Raw genomic sequence first — 21071 nt, 5'->3', positions numbered from 1 at the left:
AATGTAAGTTCCGCAAAATAAGCGAAAATCATTTGTAATCAAACTTTCCACTTCGCATAGAACCTAATTATATATTGAGTACATTTGTCTGCAAGATGAAAAATAACATCCAACGTATTTTTAGGCTAGGAATTAGCCATGGTGTGTATGTTCAAGTCTAACATGCAACTGAAGCGTAATAAGTGTAGATTTTTAGTTGAGTATAATGCTGTATTTTGTACTTTCATGCATGGGTATGTTTGTTGAGCGATTGGACTTTCTTGAAGGAGACTTCAGACGTTTCCCCTAGCACAGTTCAAAGAGACATGCAGTATGACACACTACGAAGCAAGTGACATCTTTACCGTTAGCATAAAAAACTGGCACTAGCCAATACGACGTACGTTCTGGGAAGGCTCTCGCGACAAACAGTCAGGAGATGCAGGAAAGTGAACTATGGACGTTTACACAGCAATGCTTTCTTTTCTCGCCGCTTTTTCCTGGGCATCGGCCTCTTCATTCTTTTTTTCCGCCTTCAGGAACTCATCGCCGCGGTTAACACATCTGCCTCGGGAATCCACCCAAAACGTGTCGATCGCGTTCATTTCCCTCTCTCCAGATGTATTATATTAGCGCTCACCGCCTCACTCCCATCTTCGGGTGGTATAACCCTGACCCAAGCGCCTCTTGTGCCTGGCTCAACAATCCGAACTAGGCGAGCAAGAAGGAAAATAGAACGAAATAAATATTCGAAAGACAAAATAAAAAGGGAGGTAGCACGCCAGTATAAAGATATGAACGCGGATCACGCACATCATTCTTTGGTCGCACGCTGTCTGCATGACTTCTGCGTCAGGGGATCGTGGCATAAAAGCAGCCCGGTGAGGAAGTGCATATGCAATGCAGTGAGTTTTCCCGCAGGGAGCACTGCTTCTTGATTCGTACACTTACAACGGAACCAGACACGTGCAGGAACCAGTGGACGGCTCGACATTCCGCAAAGACTTCTCGCTAAGGAAGGCGACTCTGCGAGACAACAGTGAACGCGCCTAACCACGCCTCGCAGCGACCACAGTCACCAACAAGCTTCACCGAAGACCTCGCGTGCCATCTCGCCAAGCCGCGTCCACACGTAAATCCACATGGCGGTGTCCTCATTAGCATCTCTACTTGAACTGTACCATCACGTGTGGTCCTTCCGAGACCCCAGGGTAGAAGGATGGGGCGTAGTGACTGAGGGCCGCCTCATCATACCGCTCCTGTTTGCATACGTGTACCTGGCCAAAATCGGCGGCCCCCGATGGATGAAGAATCGCGAACCGTACAAGCTTCGAAGCGCGATCCTGGCGTACAACTTCATGATGGCGTTGGTGAACGCCTACTTCTGTTACCGGTACGCAAGATTAACGTACTTCGGCGGCGGCTACAACTTCATCTGCCAGGGCTTCAAGAATGACGAGCATTCTGTAGAGGTGGTGCACTTGAACTATTGGTACGTATACGTCCGCATCGCCGACTTCCTCGACACGTTCTTCTTCGTGGCCCGCAAGAAGTTCTCGCAGATATCGGCGCTCCACGTCATCCATCACTTCCTCGTGGTGCTCAGTGGTTGGGTGTGGCTCAACTTCGGCAACGAGGGCCAGGGAATACTGGGACTGATCATAAACCAAGCTGTGCACGTGATTATGTACACGTACTACTTCCTGGCGGCCCTTGGACCGGCAGTGCAACCATACCTGTGGTGGAAGAAGTACCTCACCCGCCTGCAGATTGCGCAGTTCATATTCGTCGTTGTGCACTTCACTGTTCCGATATTCTACGACTGCGGCTATCCAAAGGCATTGGCACTGTTTGGCATCGCGCAGTTACTGCTCGGACTCGCATTGTTCATCAACTTCTACGTCCAGACATACATCCGAAAAAAGGGCGCCAGTAAGGAAACGTCGTTGGCCAATGGTAAGGTTAAACAGGGCTAAGAAAACTTGAGATCTGGCCGCTTCGCCTAACAAGTTTTCGTTTCGCTGATAATTGTTCCCGATGAGCACAACCGCATCATCCTCCACCATTCGCTATTGTGGTGGAACTCACAGGAATCTACCTGTGGCCGTGACTGCCTACTGCAATAACGAAGTCTGTCTACCAGCGAGTTCATGCACAGCGGACACACACGAAATGCGCATGAACTTTTTAGCTAAAAGTATACGAATGTCTTCATCTCCCATCTGCTCTGTTCTTGATCAAGAAACAACCACCGCTGTCCGAGGACTTGCTCAGTGTCCTGAAATGTGGCTCATGTCCTCATCTACTGTAAGCTCACCATTGCTAAGTCAATGTTTGTTATACAAATGGAACAACCATTTACATTTCTTGTTTTTTTTTTCTCTCTCTCTAGCAAATGGTGCTGAAGCCTGAGTGAGTGCTGTGCCATGAAGCTTGCTTGCTGATCTCGTTCTTATTACTGCGATAACAATTCTTTGGACACTCGTTTCCAGTGCATATTATGCCGTTGTTTATGCCAATGAGGTTCCGCTTACAGTAAGAATCGATAACATCACTCCATGCATCGTATGTTGTACGAGGGAGCGAAAGCACGAGAAGGCACCCGACAATCGTGTCTTGGTGAGGAAACAGGTGTATTTCGTCGTGCGAAAAACCACTGGGGGGGGTTTATGGTGTGGAGCATACGCGACCGTATAGCATGAACACTGTATCAACCGGGGCATTGTCACATGCATACCTATCTTAACAGCGATCAGAAGAGCGATCATGCATTTGTGTATGCTGCAGACAGCACGCAGGTCGCTTTCCACGCGGCAACAGCTGTGTTCCCATAGGCCGGCCGGCGTTCTATTGAGTTATGCCAGGTTGGATACCAAGAGAGTCAGCTGCTTGCCTTACTTCGCCCAACATTACCATCTGTTGTTATAACATTCATTGCTACACCATTGCGGCGAAACTGTGAATCCTTCTTTTCAAAGCTCGCAATGAGTTGGCGTGAGGAGATTCGTTTCGAGTAAAAAAAAAAGTAATGTATCCGTATCGGGGAAAAAGAAAATTTAAAAATGCAGGAAGCTGGCAATACATCGCGCAAAGCTTGGCACAGCAAAGTCCGAGCCCATGGCCGCTCGTACTTTGGTTCCATGACGTCAGAGTTTTCTTCACGGGGCCATCGCCGTCTCTCCTCCTCCCTGGCATTCTCTCGTCGAGCGTCGTCAGGATCGGCTTGTCGCGCCTCCTCGCGGCTTCTTCTCGGGTCAAGTAGGTTGGATCACTAGCCATTTACTGACGTTCTCGTCGACCGATACTTATAGGCTTCGAGGTAGACGGCTTTTTCTTCTTTCTGAGCACGATCTTTCTTAGGACACCCAAGACTGTGTGGGCACAATCGGGCACAGTAAGGCTATGAGCGGTGGTTCCTTAGGATGTCTCTGCCGGTGGGCGTGGCGTAGCTACTGGACATGTGCTGCGTGGCAAGGTAGTGCGATATGGTCGCTAGACGGCGTGATGCGAGGTGTGCGCGTTGTCTCCGTTAGTGGGCGTGGCTTAGCGGCAGCTAGTTTTGTGCATGCGCCACTTGGTTAGGTCATGGGTCTATCTGCGGCGTGGCTGGTTGCTAGGCAACGTGAGGCGAGGTTTTTAGGTGATGAGTCTCTCATGACAGACATTTTACGTCGAGTTGGAACCGCTTAGTTGTGAGAAATAACCTCCATGCATGCTTTTAACAATTTCGAGAAATGCATCAGATGGACGGCGGAAGGATGCCCCAGGGCGCTCTACAAGTGCAGTACTTCCTCTGAGGAAAGAAAAAAGAGAAAAAAGAAGAGCGTTATGGACAGAAATTAAGGAAAATGCCGACAACCGCACCAACTACCTTTAGTTTAGAGTGTGCTTTTCTTTTGATAACGAAGAAAGTACCACTGGGTAATGGCGCTGGTCTTTCCTGAAGCCCTGTACCTCGCACTGCTGTTGCTGCGTAACTCATAGTAAATCAGCTGCCCCAAACTCTTTAACGTTCTGCCCCGCCGTGGTGCTCTAGTGGCTAAGGTACTCGGCTGCTGACCCGCAGGTCGCGGGGTTGAATCCCGGCTGCGGCGGCTGCATTTCCAATGGAGGCGGGAATGTTGTAGGCCCGTGAGCTCAGTTTTCGGTGCACGTTAAAGAACCTCAGGTTGTCAAAATTTTCGGAGCCCTCTACTATGGCGTCTCTCATAATCATATGGTGGTTTTTGGGACGTTAAACCCCACATATCAATCAAATCTTTAACGTTCTTTTTGCCCCCGTTTTCGACCTAGTGTCTATTGTTTTCATGTTGTTCCAATACACTCGCGCAAAAGTTCGTTATCCTCGGATGACGTCGATGTTAACTGAGCCTGCCTTCTTTCGTTTATACACGACTACATGAAGATGGTAAATTGGCATTGTCCAAGCATTTCCTTGAAGAATCGAAGTGACGACGCACGTCTGTAGTTCATTCGTGCACCAGGGAGTTTAGATTATGATACACTCCATGTAAAATAAAATGTGACCATTTCGAACACGTTATGTCTCAAATTTGTTTATTTACTTACTTATTTATTTCAATATACAGCAGCCCAAATACACGACTATAGCAGGAGTGGATGAGTAGTGAAAGACGACAGTGGAAATGTTTAAATACCAGCTGCTTCGCTTGCACACTGCGCCAGCAAATCAAGCAGAATATGTGGACGGTTCGCGCTTTTTCTCACGGGCACATATCACATGAAAACAATTATCTAATAAAAATAGGTATGAAACTTTCATAAATTTTGAAATGAACGTCTATGTCTGCACGCCAAAGGAAAAGTTGTTTTATACCATGTATTACTTCCATGAAGCTCTACAATTGTGATTTTACTTTCGGCAACGACTTTGTCTAGTAGTGGTCAGAATAAAAGTGAGGGCCTCCCTAATTCATTTCGCGATGTTAAGTGACATAGGCACCATCATTAAGTCCCATATTCCTTCCATTTTTGTCTATTAAGGGGATATGGTAAGGTAAATGGTACATGTCAGTTTTTACGTAACATTTTAGAAACTGCTGCAAGTATTCACATAAAATTTCACGGGCTCGCAAAGAATACCACTGGTTATCACGTGACACTTTTTTATTCCTAGATTTTTATTCCTATGGTCTACTCTCAAATTTTAAAGTGTGTTCACTTATTCAATGTACTTTTTCTCTGCCACCTCCGGAAGGAATGTAATGACGTTCATCCGTGTTATTGTAGATACTTTTAGGTTATACCTTAGCTAAAAATAGGGCATCTTTTTTGCAGCTTTTGTAAAAAATACTGCATGCACAAGGCCACACTCGGAGGGTGCGTATTGCTGTTTGAGTTTATACAGCTTCACTTTTTACAAAATCAGCAATTTTTTTAGTTCAGATATTTCCAACTTGTTGTATCATGTGCATTTAAACTTTCATTGAAATCAATTCAACACTTTTTTTTAAAAAAAGGTACGCTGAAAGTGAGAAATTTCTAAAAAAAAAACGCCATTCGAGAAAAACGAAGTTTCATATGCGCAAACTGCTTACGCCAGAGGGCGCACGGCAGACTTTGGCACTAAGGTTCCTGTATATGCTATTTTTAGGTAGCATATAGAGTAATGTTACCTTTAGGTAGCGTGTACGGTAACTTCATTTGGCACTGAATTTAAACCGCTTGGAACGGCCGCTTGTCGTCGGGCTTTCACAGGTTTGTTCCTCAGAGCGCAGTAGATTTTTCGGTGTCAAAATGGTAAATTTCATTTTTTTCGGGCGGTAGGAGGGTTTATCCCACCACATCACCTTGAACGCATCATTGTGCAACTGAAACCTGAAACCTGCCTTAATCTGGGCCTATTGTACTTCCGAATCTAACGTCAATAAACTCGCGCAGTGTACTTTATTAAAGAGGCCTTAAAGTAAAATAACAATTTAAGTCAGAGTTAAATCTCAATGTATCAAATTGTAAAAACCAACAATATTATCAACAGCAGTGTCCTACTACTTACCAAGAAATTAATGCAAATGTACGAGAACACATGCGCCACGAGTAGGCATTCGCAAAATGATCCTGATGACGTCAGATTTACCGCCTACGCTTAATCACTAGCAATCGAACAAGCTGCACTAAATAAAGGAGTTGTCGTGATCAAGAGACGTAATAAGATGCTGCTTGTTCGTTTCTGTTTGATTCATGAAAAAAAAATATCCACCGGACGTTACTATAGGGAATGGTGCGAGTGGTTCAAAATTTTAATTTTTGGCTGGTTAAACTGGACAGGTTGTGCCGTCTAGCGGAGCCAATTTGAACCAAGCACGCCTGCCATCTCGGAGGTCATGACAGGAAATTGTTCAAAGGCGGTTGTTGCTGCTGTGGCTCCCGCTACTCTCGTTCTGCTGCTGCTAGTGTCGGTGGCCACGCAGTAAAGCCGGGCAATGCTGTGCACGGCAACAGTCACGTAAAAGGTTCCACTTGGGGCGAGTAACTGCGAAGCAGCAGCGTTGCACATGGGTGGCGTCATGGTTGGAACGGCACTAACGCGGGTGCTGTGGTGAGCGCTGGAAGATTCATTTGAAGTGATGGCTGGCGTAGATCCTGTAGGTAACACGCACAAATGAGCGGCGGTCACAGCAGGTGTTGCGGGCGAACGGACGAGCCACGAGCGCGCGGCAGGCGAAGGAGTGAGTGACGTAAGCGCGTACTGCGAAGTGAGCGTGATGCCAACGCGCAGCAACGGCGTGACCTACTTAGCACGGCACCAACACTTGCGGCACACTCGTACGGAGGGACAGCATTACACAGGCTAGTCAAGCTGCTTAGCATCTAATAAAGCGCTGCGTGAACGGAGGACTGTGGCGGCGGCGGCTATTTAGGAACGCTCCAGCGCGCTGGTTTTCACAGTATCCCAGTTAGCATGGCGGTCGTGCTACGCTGCGTCGTCCTCGGCTGTTGATGTGAAATTGGCAGCGCGAAATTGTCCGCGCTAGTCAGGCTACTCACGGAGTGGTATGCAATTATACATACATGTCTGAAATTTTTTGCATCAACTTATCGCATAATCGAAGCAGCTGCATTCAGAATTCGTCCTATAGGCAGCATTGTAATTATCGGCAATTTTTTCTTGCCTTTTTGTGACGGTAACCTCTTGCTTCCCCCTACTTCCGACCCAATCAATAAAACAGTTTCACGTTTCAGGCCTTCTTTGTACAAGAATTAGGGCGTTGGCATACCAACAAAAGAACGAATAAAGGACGCTATTGAGGCGCAATAACAAGAGTGTTTTCTCAGCTGCAGCACTCTGTTATTGCTGACAAACAAAAGGTCAAAATATTTAGCCTGGGTAATATGTCACAGCCTCTGCGCTCGTCTAACAGAGATGAGACCTTGTTAAATGCAAGAAAAAAAACATGCGGCCCTACACGCCGACCAAAGCATGAATTCAATAGAAACATGTTCCGTCTTCATGTTCTTCTCTTTTTTTTTTTTTTGTTTTGTAAAGGCCAAAATGCCTTTCTTACACCTCTGATACATCTCTGCTTTCAGTACCTATTAGACAGAGCACTATTCACTTCTAGTTTGCGGCGACAAAATGGAGGTCCACTTCCCGACTGTCTGCACATCGACGTATAGCCAGGACAAAAGGGGTTCAACCCCTCCCCCCTTACCAGCCCTTGCTCCGAGCCCCCTCATCCAACAAATTTTTAATTTTGTGTACGAACGCACACACACGAACGTACACTGTCTACCGTAGAATGTCTTACATAACAAAAACAATCTTCCATAACCCACACCCGTATGCATCATTTCACGGTGAACCCCCAGAGCACTCTTAAAAGGTGGCAATTCGCAGCGACATATATGTTTTTTTCTGGATTCGCAGGTTTCTAGCACATATAAGCGGTCCTTAGTTCCCACATGGCTGGAATGGTCCTGTCGCCCGTCAACTATCGTTGCTGTATATATACAATATACTTTGGTACAGCAGCTATATGGTGGCGCATCAGTATTATCCACATGCACAGATACGCCAATATGAGCACAGCCGAAATGGCAGTCGCGCACGGAAAAGGTAAAAAGGAAGCTTCTTCTCAATGCAGCAAAGAGCTACATAACGGCTGGCGACGTAATCCTAAGACGACCCGACGTTACACGCGTACGTCATCTCCGCGTGGCATAACGGCATGCAGCAGGAAAGAGTGTCACATAAGAATGACATGACGAATGACCCCGCGAAGCGTTCTTATTTACGACGAAAGGTGAAGGACGCAGTCCACGCAGACAACAAAAAAGAAAAGAGAAGGGGACAGGATCAAGCGTCACCTGTGGCACGTGAACTTTTGAAGGAGTGTTTTATCAATGTTAAACGAGATCTGTGTATCCATGCCTGACGCGTCTGTCACTCTGCATAAAATACAAGCGCTATTATTATTATTATTATTATTATTATTATTATTATTATTATTATTATTATTATTATTATTATTATTATTATTATTATTATTATGCTATCGTGATGCCATAAGTATAATATTGTTCACCTATGTCCTGCGAAACTATCTGCGCACATGTCTACATGCATATAACAAGAATATTTTTTATTTCTTTTTCAAAATAAACTCAGTTGAAACTGACGCTATATCCTGTCCGATTCCTTTCATTCATCTTTTTTTTTTTTCGTCTACGTGGATTACCTCCTTCATCTTTCGCCAGAGTAAACCACCTAGCCCAACAAGAAGTTCTAGTAGCTGTGCATCGACGCCTGCGCCCGAAGATATACGATAGCAGAATAAACACTGAGCGCCAATATTCATCGGCCCGTTTATGATTATCTTGGCGAGAAACACTCAATGTGATCTCGAAACTGGGACATCTCGACGCATAATTTCCTAACACCACCGGTTATCGCGCGAAATGTCGGCGTCCAAATCGCGTATATTAATTCACAATTAGCACAAGAACACTATGAGAAATTCCTATAAAAGACGCAGAGCTATGAGACGCCGCGCAATAACCACCAAGGTTATAACCATCCCGATGACACCTTCTTGCGATCGAGTTCCTTCATATATATTTATAGGAGGCCACACTCAATCTACGAAAAGTGATGGCCGCATTCTTTAACAACACAAAAGCGGAGAGCAGAGGGTCCAGACGTCTCATTTTTATTGCGTAGAGGAGCTGGACCTCGATCAAAGCTCAACCGTAAGCACCGTTGAGCCTCTGCGGTACGGCCTGAAAAATATTTTATAACATGCTAGTTGATGTTCGAAGAACACTGATGATTGATTGATATGTGGGGGTTTAACTTCCCAAAACCAGAGACGCCGTAGTCGAGGAATCTCGAAATTTTGACCACTTGGGGTTCTTTAGCACACGGGCCTGCAGCATTTTCACATCCATCTAAAATACAGCCGCCGCAGCCGGAATTCGATCCTTACCTCTAGACCGTAGCCACTAGACCACCGCGGTGGAGCATTGTTCGAATAAAATTACCGACCCCTCCTCCGGAGTAAGAAAAGCCAATCTTGAAGGACGTGCCTTTCTGCAGTGGAAGCGTGATCCCATTACACCACACAAACACATGCTACGGTCATTACTTACAACACCACCTTGCACTCAATTAGGTCTGAGAGACCACCTCCCAGTAGGTGGTCACGTGGAGCATATCATGCACAACCATTCACATTTTGCACTTGTCGTTGTGTAACCCCATGTTCCCATTAGAATGCTCTGGTGGCAGCCCAAACCGGGTTGTCAGAACATCATATACAAACGCTATAGGGCAGAGGTACTACAGTTCAGAGACATAACACTTTGATTTAGATCAATAAACAATTGTAAATGATACGAGTTCTGCGAAGAATGAATTTCGCTACCTATATTTATGCACCACAAATTCAGCATGACTTACATTCCTTGTGCAACACTGGCACTTACATGGCGTGTCACATACCGACGGAGAAAATATTGAAAATGAAGCAAATCCAAGGCATACTTCGAAAATGTCGAGGTGTTGACCTAATGTTGTTACGACGTTTCATTCAAACATTTTTTTTTTTTGGCAAAACAGATAGATCGAATAAGTCTGACAATTGGAATACAGGGACTATCACAGTCTGCTTGCTTTTATTCGCGCTCGGATCACATAAAAGCTTTTGCGCATTAAATCCACAAATAAGTGGATATCTAGGTGTCTGATAATTGCGAGAAATATTCACTCTCCACTTTGTGTGATGCGCATGCGGCTGTTTTGCACTCTCCATTAACGCATTTACCTTATCGAGAAAGCGGCGAGCCACGGACTCATCGCGCCCTCGACCGCACACGTCTATGCACAGAACCAGCACAACACACCCTCAGCGTAAGAAAACGAAAAAAACGTACAGTAACAGAGTACGTAAACATGTCAAGTGTGTCCCTGCATCAATACATGTATACCGGACTTGAGAACGATGCACGGATTGCACATCGACAACGCGAGGGCTACCACGGTCACTGTAGAGATAAAGATTTTATGCGCGGCGTTAGTTGCGTCAAAGCGCATTCCACCCCGCACATTTGTGTCGCGAGTTGTGAAAGCCCCGCGACTTCGAAATGACGTTGCGCTAGAACCAGATGCAGTGGGCACGCTGCTCACCATTGTCCAGCCAATAAGCAGTAGCCCACTGCTTATAGGCTGGACAATGGTGAGGACGTGCCCAAATGGCCGGTACACGAGATGAACACACCAGAAATAGCTTCCCTGCGCTCTGAATTTTCTGGAGCATTTTCAAAACTTGAGTTCTTTAAGTCTCTTGTGGCGGCAGAGGCCGCAGCAAAAAAACTGAATCATGATGTGTATGCGCACATGTGCTAATCATGCGACCTAGCTGTGCACCCATAATAATTTTAAGTGCATATGTCGGACAAAGTAAATGCATATTCTTCCGACATTCGCCGCTGACGTTCCGTTAAATAATGCCGCCAACACATCTACAAGTATTTACCTACGACATGCCTATGACGTACATCCCATGCCTGCAAAGGCAATCTGTGCAATGCGAAAAGTGCGGTCAAATGATTTCGCAATGTCCACGGGTACACTTCTAGTACACTCTACCACGGGCTATGGCGCATCGTACAATCCAAGATGGCTGCGGGAAAATGATCAACCCATGAACTCGCAAAGGAAGATAGGACGCACGAACGTACGCCCCGCGCCGCTTTCACCGGATTAACTCTTGATCGTCGAATGAGAGTATATCGGACCAGAGTCCCTTCCCAAACCATAGGAATGGCTAAATGTTCGCTACCTTTTTTCTTGCCGCAGTGCGTAGGGTGGATGTGTCAGCTGATCAAGCATGCGTCAACGACGCCTTGTGTAATCCTGCGCGTGCTACAGGAAACTGAGTGAACTCGAATTGACGCATGAACTGAACGACACTCCGAGATAATTTGGTGCCGAGCCTGCCTGACGGATTTGATTTGCCGCAGTAGTGAGCCAGTAGCGAGTAGCGCTACGTCGCGGCTCCACGGGACCGAATGTTTAACGTGCCGATGGTTTGCTAACACATTACGCCGTCGTCACTACTTGCGCTGTAAGTACCATGCAGTTGCTTCTTCAACGAAACGCAAGCATTTAACTTCGCATTAAGTAGCGTCTTGTGTCACAGCCATGATCAGACTCTAACAGTGCGCAATTCGCTGCACTCGGATGTTGCAGGTTCCATCAGCGCGATCACAACAAGAATATCGAAACACACGCGTACGATATTCGTAACGTCAAAATTGTGAAAATTTGTCGAACAAAAACATCGTTTAAATTGCAACGGTAAAGATCAGGAGAAGTTATAGCGTGTAGTGTAGTCGTAACCACAGAACGCCTACGTCGTAACGGCATATATTTCACTGCTCTAACCATTTCGCTTCGCTGGTCGAGCTCGAACGTGTTGACGGCATGCGGCGCTCCGCAATACCTACTGTGATTGGGCTACATGCAATGCACAAGGAAAACTATGCTTTTTACTTTGATTGATATGTGGGGTTTAACGTCCCAAAACCACCATATGATTATGAGAGACGCCGTAGTGGAGGGCTCCGGAAATTTCGACCACCTGGGGTTCTTTAACGTGCGCCCAAATCTGAGCACACGGGCCTACAACATTACCGCCTCCATCGGAAATGCAGCCGCCGCAGCTGGGATTCGAACCCGCGACCTGTGGCTTTTACTTTGAGCTCGCTGAAGAATATCATATAATGAATACAACCAAATTGACTTACGAGCGTGAAAAAAACATTAACGCACGTGGGGGCGTGAAGTGCCACTCGATCGCTGCTCGTGAATCAGCAGCTGATCGTTCATCCTCTCTGTCGCTCTCAGTGCGATCTACGTCCAGTGAAAAATTCTCGACGTAAAGACGGCTTCTTTGAACACCACTGGAATGCGAGGAATTCTCTCCTCCGAACGACTTCGATAACACCAACCACGCGTCACTCAGGCCCTGGAAAACCAATTGGCCACCCAGGACCAGGCCCGGCGAGCCCCTATATCTAGTGGCGCTCCGGGCGAAGGGCCCCACCCACTTTAGTTACCGACAGTACAAACGTTTATTTTCTCTCTCACCACGCACAACATGAACACGTCACTGACTCTCCACGTTTATCTAGGCCAACGCCTCATGGATTGGATTGGATAAACTTCTATTTGGTCCTCCAAAACACAGATCACTGTGTTGTGGGCAGCTCCCACGTGGGGACAGAGATGCCAAGCTCCTCAGCCGCCTCGCGGGCTTGGTAGACAGCCCAGAGCTGATCTGCCAAGGACGAGCTGCGCATTGCCGCCTCCCATCTGGCAGAGGTGATGTTCGATAAATGAGCGAATTTGGTGCACTTCTAGAGCATGTGTTCTAATGAAGCTATTTCCCCACAATGTGGACAAATATTACTTTGGTATAGGTCAGGGTACATGATGTGTAACATTTTCAAAGTAGGCTACGTCCGCGTTTGCAAAAGCCTTAATGTAAGTGCTTGGGGCCGGGTTAGATTTTTGTGAGGTGGAGGGAAAATCCTTCTAGACAGGTAGAAATGTTTAGTGAGCTCGTTATATGTTGTAAGAATTTCCCGGTTATCTCCTTCACCGGTAGAACGCATCCCCGGGGAGGCGCGGTTGGAGAGTTCTCGCGCCACCTCGTGTGCTGCTTCATTGTGATTGGGAGGGGAATCGTTTATTGCCCAAGGTGAGCTGGGAACCAACTCAGAAGATGATGCGTTATGTTCTTGCCTTGCAATATTCTCAGCGTTTGTCCCCTTGGCGAACGACCGTAGTGCTGCCATGGAATCACTGTAGACGACTTCAATGTTATCCATCTTGAGTGCTAAGGCGATGGCCACCTGTTCCGCAATGATTGGGTCTTTCGTCCTGACCGTCGCCGAGTTGACGACATGGCCAGCCTCATCGACCACCACTGCCACAAACGCTGTCTCATTGGCGTTGATTGATTGATTGCGGGGTTTAACGTCCCAAAAACACCATATGATTATGAGAGACGCCGTAGTGGAGGGCTCCGGAAATTTCGACCACCTGGATTTCTTTAACGTGCGCCCAAATCTGAGCACACGGGCCTACAACATTTCCGCCTCCATCGGAAAATCCCATTGGCGTAGGAAGCCGCGTCAACAAATACGACCCCTCGTTCCTCGTTTGAGACTTGTCGAAGTTTAGTCCTGGCCCTCGCTACTCTTCTTCCGACGTTGTATTCTGGATGCATGTTTCTTGGTATAGGAGACACCGTGATATTCTCCCGGATGTTTTCGGGGATATCATTGTAATTGCGTCTGATTGCCATTGGGTGTTGGCCCAGCTCCTGCAGGATCATTCTCCCCGACCTTGTTGTAGATAACCTTGCAAACTGTGCTCTCTCTTGGGCTTCTGCTATTTCCTCGAGCGTGTTGTGAATGCCAAGCTCAAGCAGACGCTCGGTGCTGGTATGTATGGGTAGGCCCAGGACCTTCTTGATAACTTTCCTGAGGAGCACATTCAGTGCCTCGGACTCTGCTTTTGACCAGTTGTGCATTGCTGCCTCGTACGTGAAGTGGCTTACAACAAACGCATGCATCAACCTGATGAGGTTGTCTTCCTTGATCCCATTTCTTTTGTTGGCCACTCTGCGTATGAGGTGAACTGCACTGTCTGTTTTCCAAGTTAACTTGGCTATAGATTTGCTGTTGGCACCGGTAGACTCTATCAGCATGCCCAGGACTTTGATGGAGTCGACCCTCTGGATGGCATCCCCTTGATTTGTACAGAGGTGGATGTCTATCTGGTTTAACGGCTTCCATCCCCTGAGCTTCGGTCCCCGGCGTGCAGTCCGATACAGTAAAAGTTCTGACTTACTCGAGGAGCACTTAAGCCCGGAAGGAAGAAGGTACTCTTCTACGGTGTCAATCGCCTCTTGCAGAGCGCTCTCAATCTTCCCCTCGCTTCCACCTGTGCACCAGATGGTAATGTAATCTGCGTAGATGCTGTGCTTCAATCTTTCAATGCTCGATAATTTCTTTGACAGTCCAATCATGGCAATGTTGAACAGCATTGGTGAAATCACTGCCCCTTGCTTCTAGTTCGATTGCTGCCGTCTCGATATCTGCAATCTTCATCACAGCTTTCCGATCTGTAAGAAAGGACCATACATAGTCATAGAAAGCTTTCCCCAGACCAAGCTTGGAAATCGCTTCGAGTATGAATGAGTGGTGGATGTTGTCAAACGCTTTTTCTAGATCTAGGCACAGAATGGCTCTCACGTCTCTGGTTTCATTGTCGATGACCTGGTGTTTCATAACCTTCAATGCATCTTGTGTGGATAGCCCTGCCCTGAATCCAACCATATTGTGTGTATATATGTCGTTATCTTCCAAGTACTTGTTTATCCTGTGCAGTATGGCACGTTCTGCAACCTTGCCGATACATGATGTCAAGGATATTGGCCTCAAGTTGTCCAAGTTAGGGGGCTTTCCTGGCTTAGGAATAAGGATCATGCTGGCCAGCTTCCACTGCTCTGGCACCCTGCCTTCTTTCCATGCTGCATTGATCATATCCTTCAGGGTTTCAATTGAATCGTCATCAAGGTTACGAAGGGCCTTGTTTGATATACCGTCCGGGCCAGGGGCCAACCTGCCGTTGAGATCATGCAAGGTTCTTCTGATCTCCTCGATGTTAAAGTCGCCCTCAAGACCTGGATCGGGCCTGCCCTGGTACTGTCTACTTGGTGGTGCCAATCCTTTTTTGAACGCCTCATGGGCGCGGAGAACTATTCGAGCCTCTGGCACAGAGTAACATAGTAAACGTTTACTATGTCACTCTATGCCTCTGACGCCCAGCAAGACGCGAATCGCCAAGGAGATTATACTAAAACTTTTTAGTACAACCTCCTCGCGAAACGCCCGCAGTGTGCTGCCACCTATCAATGAACGTAAAAACCAAGCGGCACAGCGTTGGTCAAGGTTTGCCAAAGCAAATCGCGAGCCTGCGCTTCTTTCCACGTACATGAAATATTATCATTATTCACTACAAAAGCACTGACGAATGCTGTATGCACGTAAAGCAAGGCCAGTTCAAACGACAAACATCAGACGATAACATTATCCTATCCAACGTGGCTGCAGAAAATCTTGCGATGCTATTGCAACACCCTAGAGAAGGCACTGTCATGGCCTATAGGAGGCGCGCCGTGCTTTCCAAGACTAGAGTTACTGTATATGCTGTATATTTCATTGCATATTTCATTGCTCTAACCATATCAATTTGCTGGTCGAGCTTGAGCGTGTTGGCGGCATGTGGCGCTTTGTTATATTCACTGTAATTGGGCTGCATCCAATGCGCAAGAAAATCCGTGCTTTTATTTTGAGCTTGCTGAAGGATATTATACAATAACAAAAATATTATCAATAACAGTGCCCTACTTATGCACAAGAACACGCGCCGCAGTAGGACATTTTCAAAATGATTCCGATGACATCAGACGGACCGCCTTCAAATAATCACTAGACTTACGAGCGTGAAAAAAACATTAATGCACGACGGGACGTGAACTGCAACTCGCTGCTCGTGAACGAGCAGCTGATCGTTCATTGTCGCTGTCACTCTCAGTGCGTTGACAACCATCTACGTCCAGTGAAAATCCCCGACGTCAAAGACGGTTTGTTTGAACACCACTGCTGAAAATAATCTGAGGAATTCTCTCTGCTGAACGACTTTGATAGCATCAACAACGCATCCTTTACCACTCGCAACACCAACACGTCATTGAGAACATTTCGCTCCAATACCCAGCAAGAAAGGAATCGTTTACAGTGTGCTGCCATCTATCTACAAACATTTAAAAACAAGCAGCGCAGCGGCAGCGTACGCCAAGGTTTGGAAGCGCGAATCACGAGCCTGTGCTACTTTCCATGTACAATGAATGTTATGGGATGAATTCATACTAAAGCACTGACAAATGATATCCGCATGTAAAACAAGGCGAGTTTCAACTGCAAAGGTCAGACGATAACATTTGACTATACTATGCTGCTTCATAAAATCTCATGAGGCTTACATGTGTATCGAGAGCACGAGTCACCATGTATTTTCAGGAAAACTTCGCGTCTCGCGAGAATGAACCAGATTTATCGCGCCATAGACAGTTCGGTATATTCACTAATGCACGAAACATACAGTGGTTTGTGTTCATTTCTTGGTAATGCATTAACACTGAGTACAACCTAATAAGAAAGGGTCTGCCTACTGATCATCCACTCCTGAATTCCGCTAGGCGGCGGGACAGTTTATGAACATTGCAACACTGCATATATCCACTGGACAACAGTAAATGTCGGGACAGTCCCAGAAATGTCGTAGCACTGCTGACTGAGAGCTGTGCTTCTTACTCATATGTAAGAACAGCTCGCAAAATTATTGAGCAGGGGAAATAAAAAGCTAAAACAATTATTTATTCAACGAAGTTCATGCACAAGCACTATTCACAAGCTAAACCGTGCATATAAGAACATTTGCTGTAACAGAAATGTGTGGAACTGTTGTACGTACAAAGATTAAGCTGCCACGACTGCTGGTGCCATAAGGACGTTTCCAGCAGAGGCCCAAGTTAACAGATGAATAAAACATAAGCTGTGCTACAGCAGCTGTAAACAAAAGAAGATGCAGGCAATTGCTCTGCCTGTTGGAAGACCTGCAAGACAGCAGAACTTTCTTGTTTCCTGATGTTTTCTCTGTGAACACAGATATGGCCAGACATATTTATGCGTGGTATAGGAACCATTAGAAAGGGACACTGCAATTCGTATTCAAAACCACCATCTCTTGAATATACCATGAAGTGCATGAAAATTTGCATTTAAAACCATCATCTTTTGAATATACCATAAGGTGCATAAAAAAGAAAAAGCTTGATTTGATGCATCAAGCGCGTTGCATAGATTAAAAAATATATTTTCAAGGCTAAGCCGTATTAAGTTTGAAAGAATACTTAGGTCTACAGTTCAACAAGTGCAAATGTGGCTGTACTGCTGGTACATACGGTATATTGTTCGGATGCGAGTATCACACAACTTCAAAGGTGATTCTCGAGAACAGGCACAATAAAACACACTGAAATAAATACATTTCTCAATGCCGGGTAGGCACAAGTCTTGAAAAACATAATAAATAAAGATGATGTAGTTACAAACAAAAAGCACAGCCACAGAAAAAGTAAAGAACGCCTCATGTATGCTCCGCTGGTATGTCGTCATTTTTTTACCTATAAGAAAGAACTATGGGTTTGAAAAATGTAGGGATGTTCGGGGTTATAGAATTAAAGCCATGAGTATATCTCAGTGATTAGGATGCGTGTTGTGGTCAGGACAACAGCACACTGTCCTTTTAATTGCTTGTTGAGCATGCACAATGGTTACATTGAATAAGACCTAATGTCTGCACATATATAGAAGAATGAGAAGAACTGCTTCAATGAGCTGTTAATCATGCATCCTTTTACGATTATTTTTTTCTACCAGAGCACCGTTAATCATAACGATGTCAAATAAAAAAATTGAGAAACTGTAGACCGATCTCACAATTTTAAAGAATATTTTGCCAAAATTTGCATCACATTTGTCCCAGAAAATGTGACAGAGCTTTCATTTCACTTCCCAATAATATCTAAAAGTGAGATTCCTTGTTTCTAGCCCTCGTATGCGTTACAACAATGAAGCGTACAAATTTATTTCGCTTTGGTCAGCAAAAGTTGTGGTGGTTTCAAGAACGGTGCCAGATGTCCCTACAGTAGTTTTAATGAGGCATTTGGTGGTTTCTTGTACAAGTGTCGGCGTACAATTTTCTTTTACTTCTTTAGGTGTAGCTGGTATCACAGTCTGTATTGCCCGTCTATACTATACACAGGTGCTCGTTGGCGGAATGTGAAACATGTGACAATCATTTCTTTGTGTGACCATCGCTCATCAGCTTCTCGTAATGCTGCGAAAAAAAAAGGAATAAAGTCATGTTAAAACTTGGACTGCACTCCCAAGAATTCACTGCAAGTCAGACACAATAAACAGCGATTTCAAATGAAGTGCCTTCATTAAATGAGGCTACCAAAAATGAAGAGAAACAATGAAGAAATAATGAAGATTAGGCGATGAGTCCCTCAATTCTATCCTCAGCTATGCTGAATTGCAATTGCAGACGCGGAGCAACTTTTTCCACTCTTTCTGAAACAAATTTGTTCCCATAGTGAAATGACAGCACAAGTCTGCACATTCCAAAGAGAGAGTCGGAGATGAATTCACAGTAGACCAGTGCGCTGGTACATACTAAAATTGCCGACGGCGGCGCGCCGATGGTTCCACCTTCAGCAGTGGCGTGACGCGGGGCATAGGGAAGGGGGAGGGTGGGTAGATTTAAAAGTTGGTCAGGACAGAAATTTGTCCCCAGATTAAAAAAAAAAACTCTGTTCCTCCGGAAGGGCAAAGCAGTTAACATGATAGCAATATGTCTTAATGTTATTTATTTACAAATACTGCTGTCTCAGTTTTTGAGACATACCAGGTGTAATTACAGATGTTCAGCATCTTGAAAAATACAATTTAGCAAACTATATGTCTACAGAATTCTTTTTCAAACGGTTCAGCACAGAGTCTGTACAGACACTTATCAAGCTAATTCCATAAACCAAGAGTCTGTACAGACACTTATCAAGCTAATTCCATAAACCCATGTCCTGCGGGAAAAATAAAACAAAGCAATTCAGAACATATTTAACCGGTACAATATTTAGAAAACCAGACCGGCCCATACCAGTAGCAGGGCTTTTTGCACATGCAAGGAAACACTTCGGCCATATAAAGCTTTGTTGTAACCCCACAATAATCAAATTGCGGCAGCCGAGCACTTTGGCCACTAGACCACCATGGCAGGTAGTTTGTAACACCAGTGTAGAGGTAAATGAGCCAAATGAACCTAACATAGTCACACACAAAGCTTTCAATTCAATTTGAGCAGCTACGGCAATTAATATTGACAGCTTGGTGAGGCAGTATCTCAGCTGGTAGAGCTCAACAGCGAATGTCAAGACAAAATGAAATGGTCGCGTGGCAGAGACACTACTACTTCTGGACACACATATGCGAACGCTTCAATGTCACTTTTACAAACCTTATGAATCGACAAATGCAGCATAAAAGGCACTGTGTGTCACGGAACAAGAAAACAAATTCATAATTAGTTGTGCTCTTGTAAACGATGCGTCACTGCAATCATGTTTATAAAATAGAAAACACAAAGCATACGAGATATATAAATGTGAAGTACTACAAAACTTTTGAAGCTTCTACACTGCTTTTACACAGGGAGAAGCAACTGTGTGAATGAAAAATATGGCACGCCATGAAACTGCTCAGTAAGGCATGCCCGTATGCAATGTATACAATGAAAATCGTAAACAAACAAGATGGCAAATGGCCACCAACAGCAGCATGCTGTAAAATATTAAGCAGAAAACGAAACAGTCAGAGAAATTGTGGCTGAGGCTTGCAGATTGTATGTTTAGATTTCCAAAAAGCCTCTTGACATTCCGGTTCACAGTAAAAAGGTTTGCATTTATGCTTTGAAAAAACACACACACACATACACACACACATAAGAATTCGAGCTGAGGCATGCAGGAGCCCACAAGTTGGGTCAACTCTGTGTATTTCAGTGCGGGTCTAGCATTCCAAAACCATGATACGAGATACGCCACAGTAGAGCGCGCTGGAAATTTTGACCACCTGGGGCTGTTTAACGTGAACCTAAATCTAAGCACACGGGTCTCAAGCATTTTCGCTTCCATCAACGATGCTGCCTAGGCGGTTTGCAGTTGAGCACCAAAACCACTAAACCACCGTGACGGGCGCAACCGCCGACTCCTTTGCGACCACCAAGAAGACAATAAAACTGGCACTACTACAGGTGAAGCAGCAGAGCTGCATTTCCCTAAAGCCGTGCAAAAAATGATTTATTATTGGCTTGGGGTGGCTTCTCATATAAAATTCCAGATAGTCAGGTTTGAAACTACCGTTAAAATGCTGCCTGTAGTATGGACATGCTGCTTTGGCTGATAAGGCAAGCCTCAACGCAGTCATGCCACAGAGAATGGGAAAAGCAAGAACTGATGCATGTATGTTAGTAAACAACGGTTCACCGTAAACCTAGAAAATATAGTGCCACCTTCTGTATACGAGATTAATCTTAAAAAATAAAGGGTAAACTACCAGCAGAACTTTGCAGTGAGTTGGTTATTGGTTGAATGGTCTAAGGTACAACAACTAACAAAATTAAATTCCGAGGTTTCATGAGCCAGAACTGTAAATATGATTAAAAGGTACACTCTAGTGGGCTCATTACTAATGTTTATCGCCTTGGATTGTTTAATGTGCACCTCAATTTAAAGTACTCGTGCACTTTAGCATTTCACTACAATCAAATTGCAGCTGCCATGGCTGGGAATTGAGCCAGTGTCTCAAGAGTGCAAAAATAACTGATTCTCTTCGTGTGCAATGGACGCACTGACACGTGGCAACAATGCACGGGT

General features: G+C 45.3%; 1 protein-coding gene and 1 pseudogene across 10 annotated transcripts in view; one reads left to right on the top strand and one right to left on the bottom strand.

The window, feature by feature from the left end:
* The first annotated feature begins 346 nt into the window (after positions 1-346).
* Positions 347-2351, top strand: LOC142817798 (very long chain fatty acid elongase AAEL008004 pseudogene; annotated as a pseudogene).
* A 14578-nt stretch (positions 2352-16929) lies between these two features.
* Positions 16930-21071, bottom strand: part of LOC119174494 (uncharacterized) — a 38526-nt gene continuing 34384 nt past the window's right edge. For all 10 annotated transcript variants that reach the window (XM_075895539.1, XM_075895541.1, XM_037425417.2 and 7 more), the window contains one exon: positions 16930-18475. In XM_075895539.1, the coding sequence (XP_075751654.1) occupies positions 18434-18475 (42 nt within the window). In that variant the 3' untranslated portion in view covers positions 16930-18433. The remainder of the gene's footprint in view (positions 18476-21071) is intronic.

Source organism: Rhipicephalus microplus, chromosome 5 (assembly GCF_043290135.1).
Source record: "Rhipicephalus microplus isolate Deutch F79 chromosome 5, USDA_Rmic, whole genome shotgun sequence".
NCBI classification, from domain to species: domain Eukaryota; kingdom Metazoa; phylum Arthropoda; class Arachnida; order Ixodida; family Ixodidae; genus Rhipicephalus; species Rhipicephalus microplus.
This window is presented reverse-complemented; position numbering and strand designations above follow the sequence as displayed.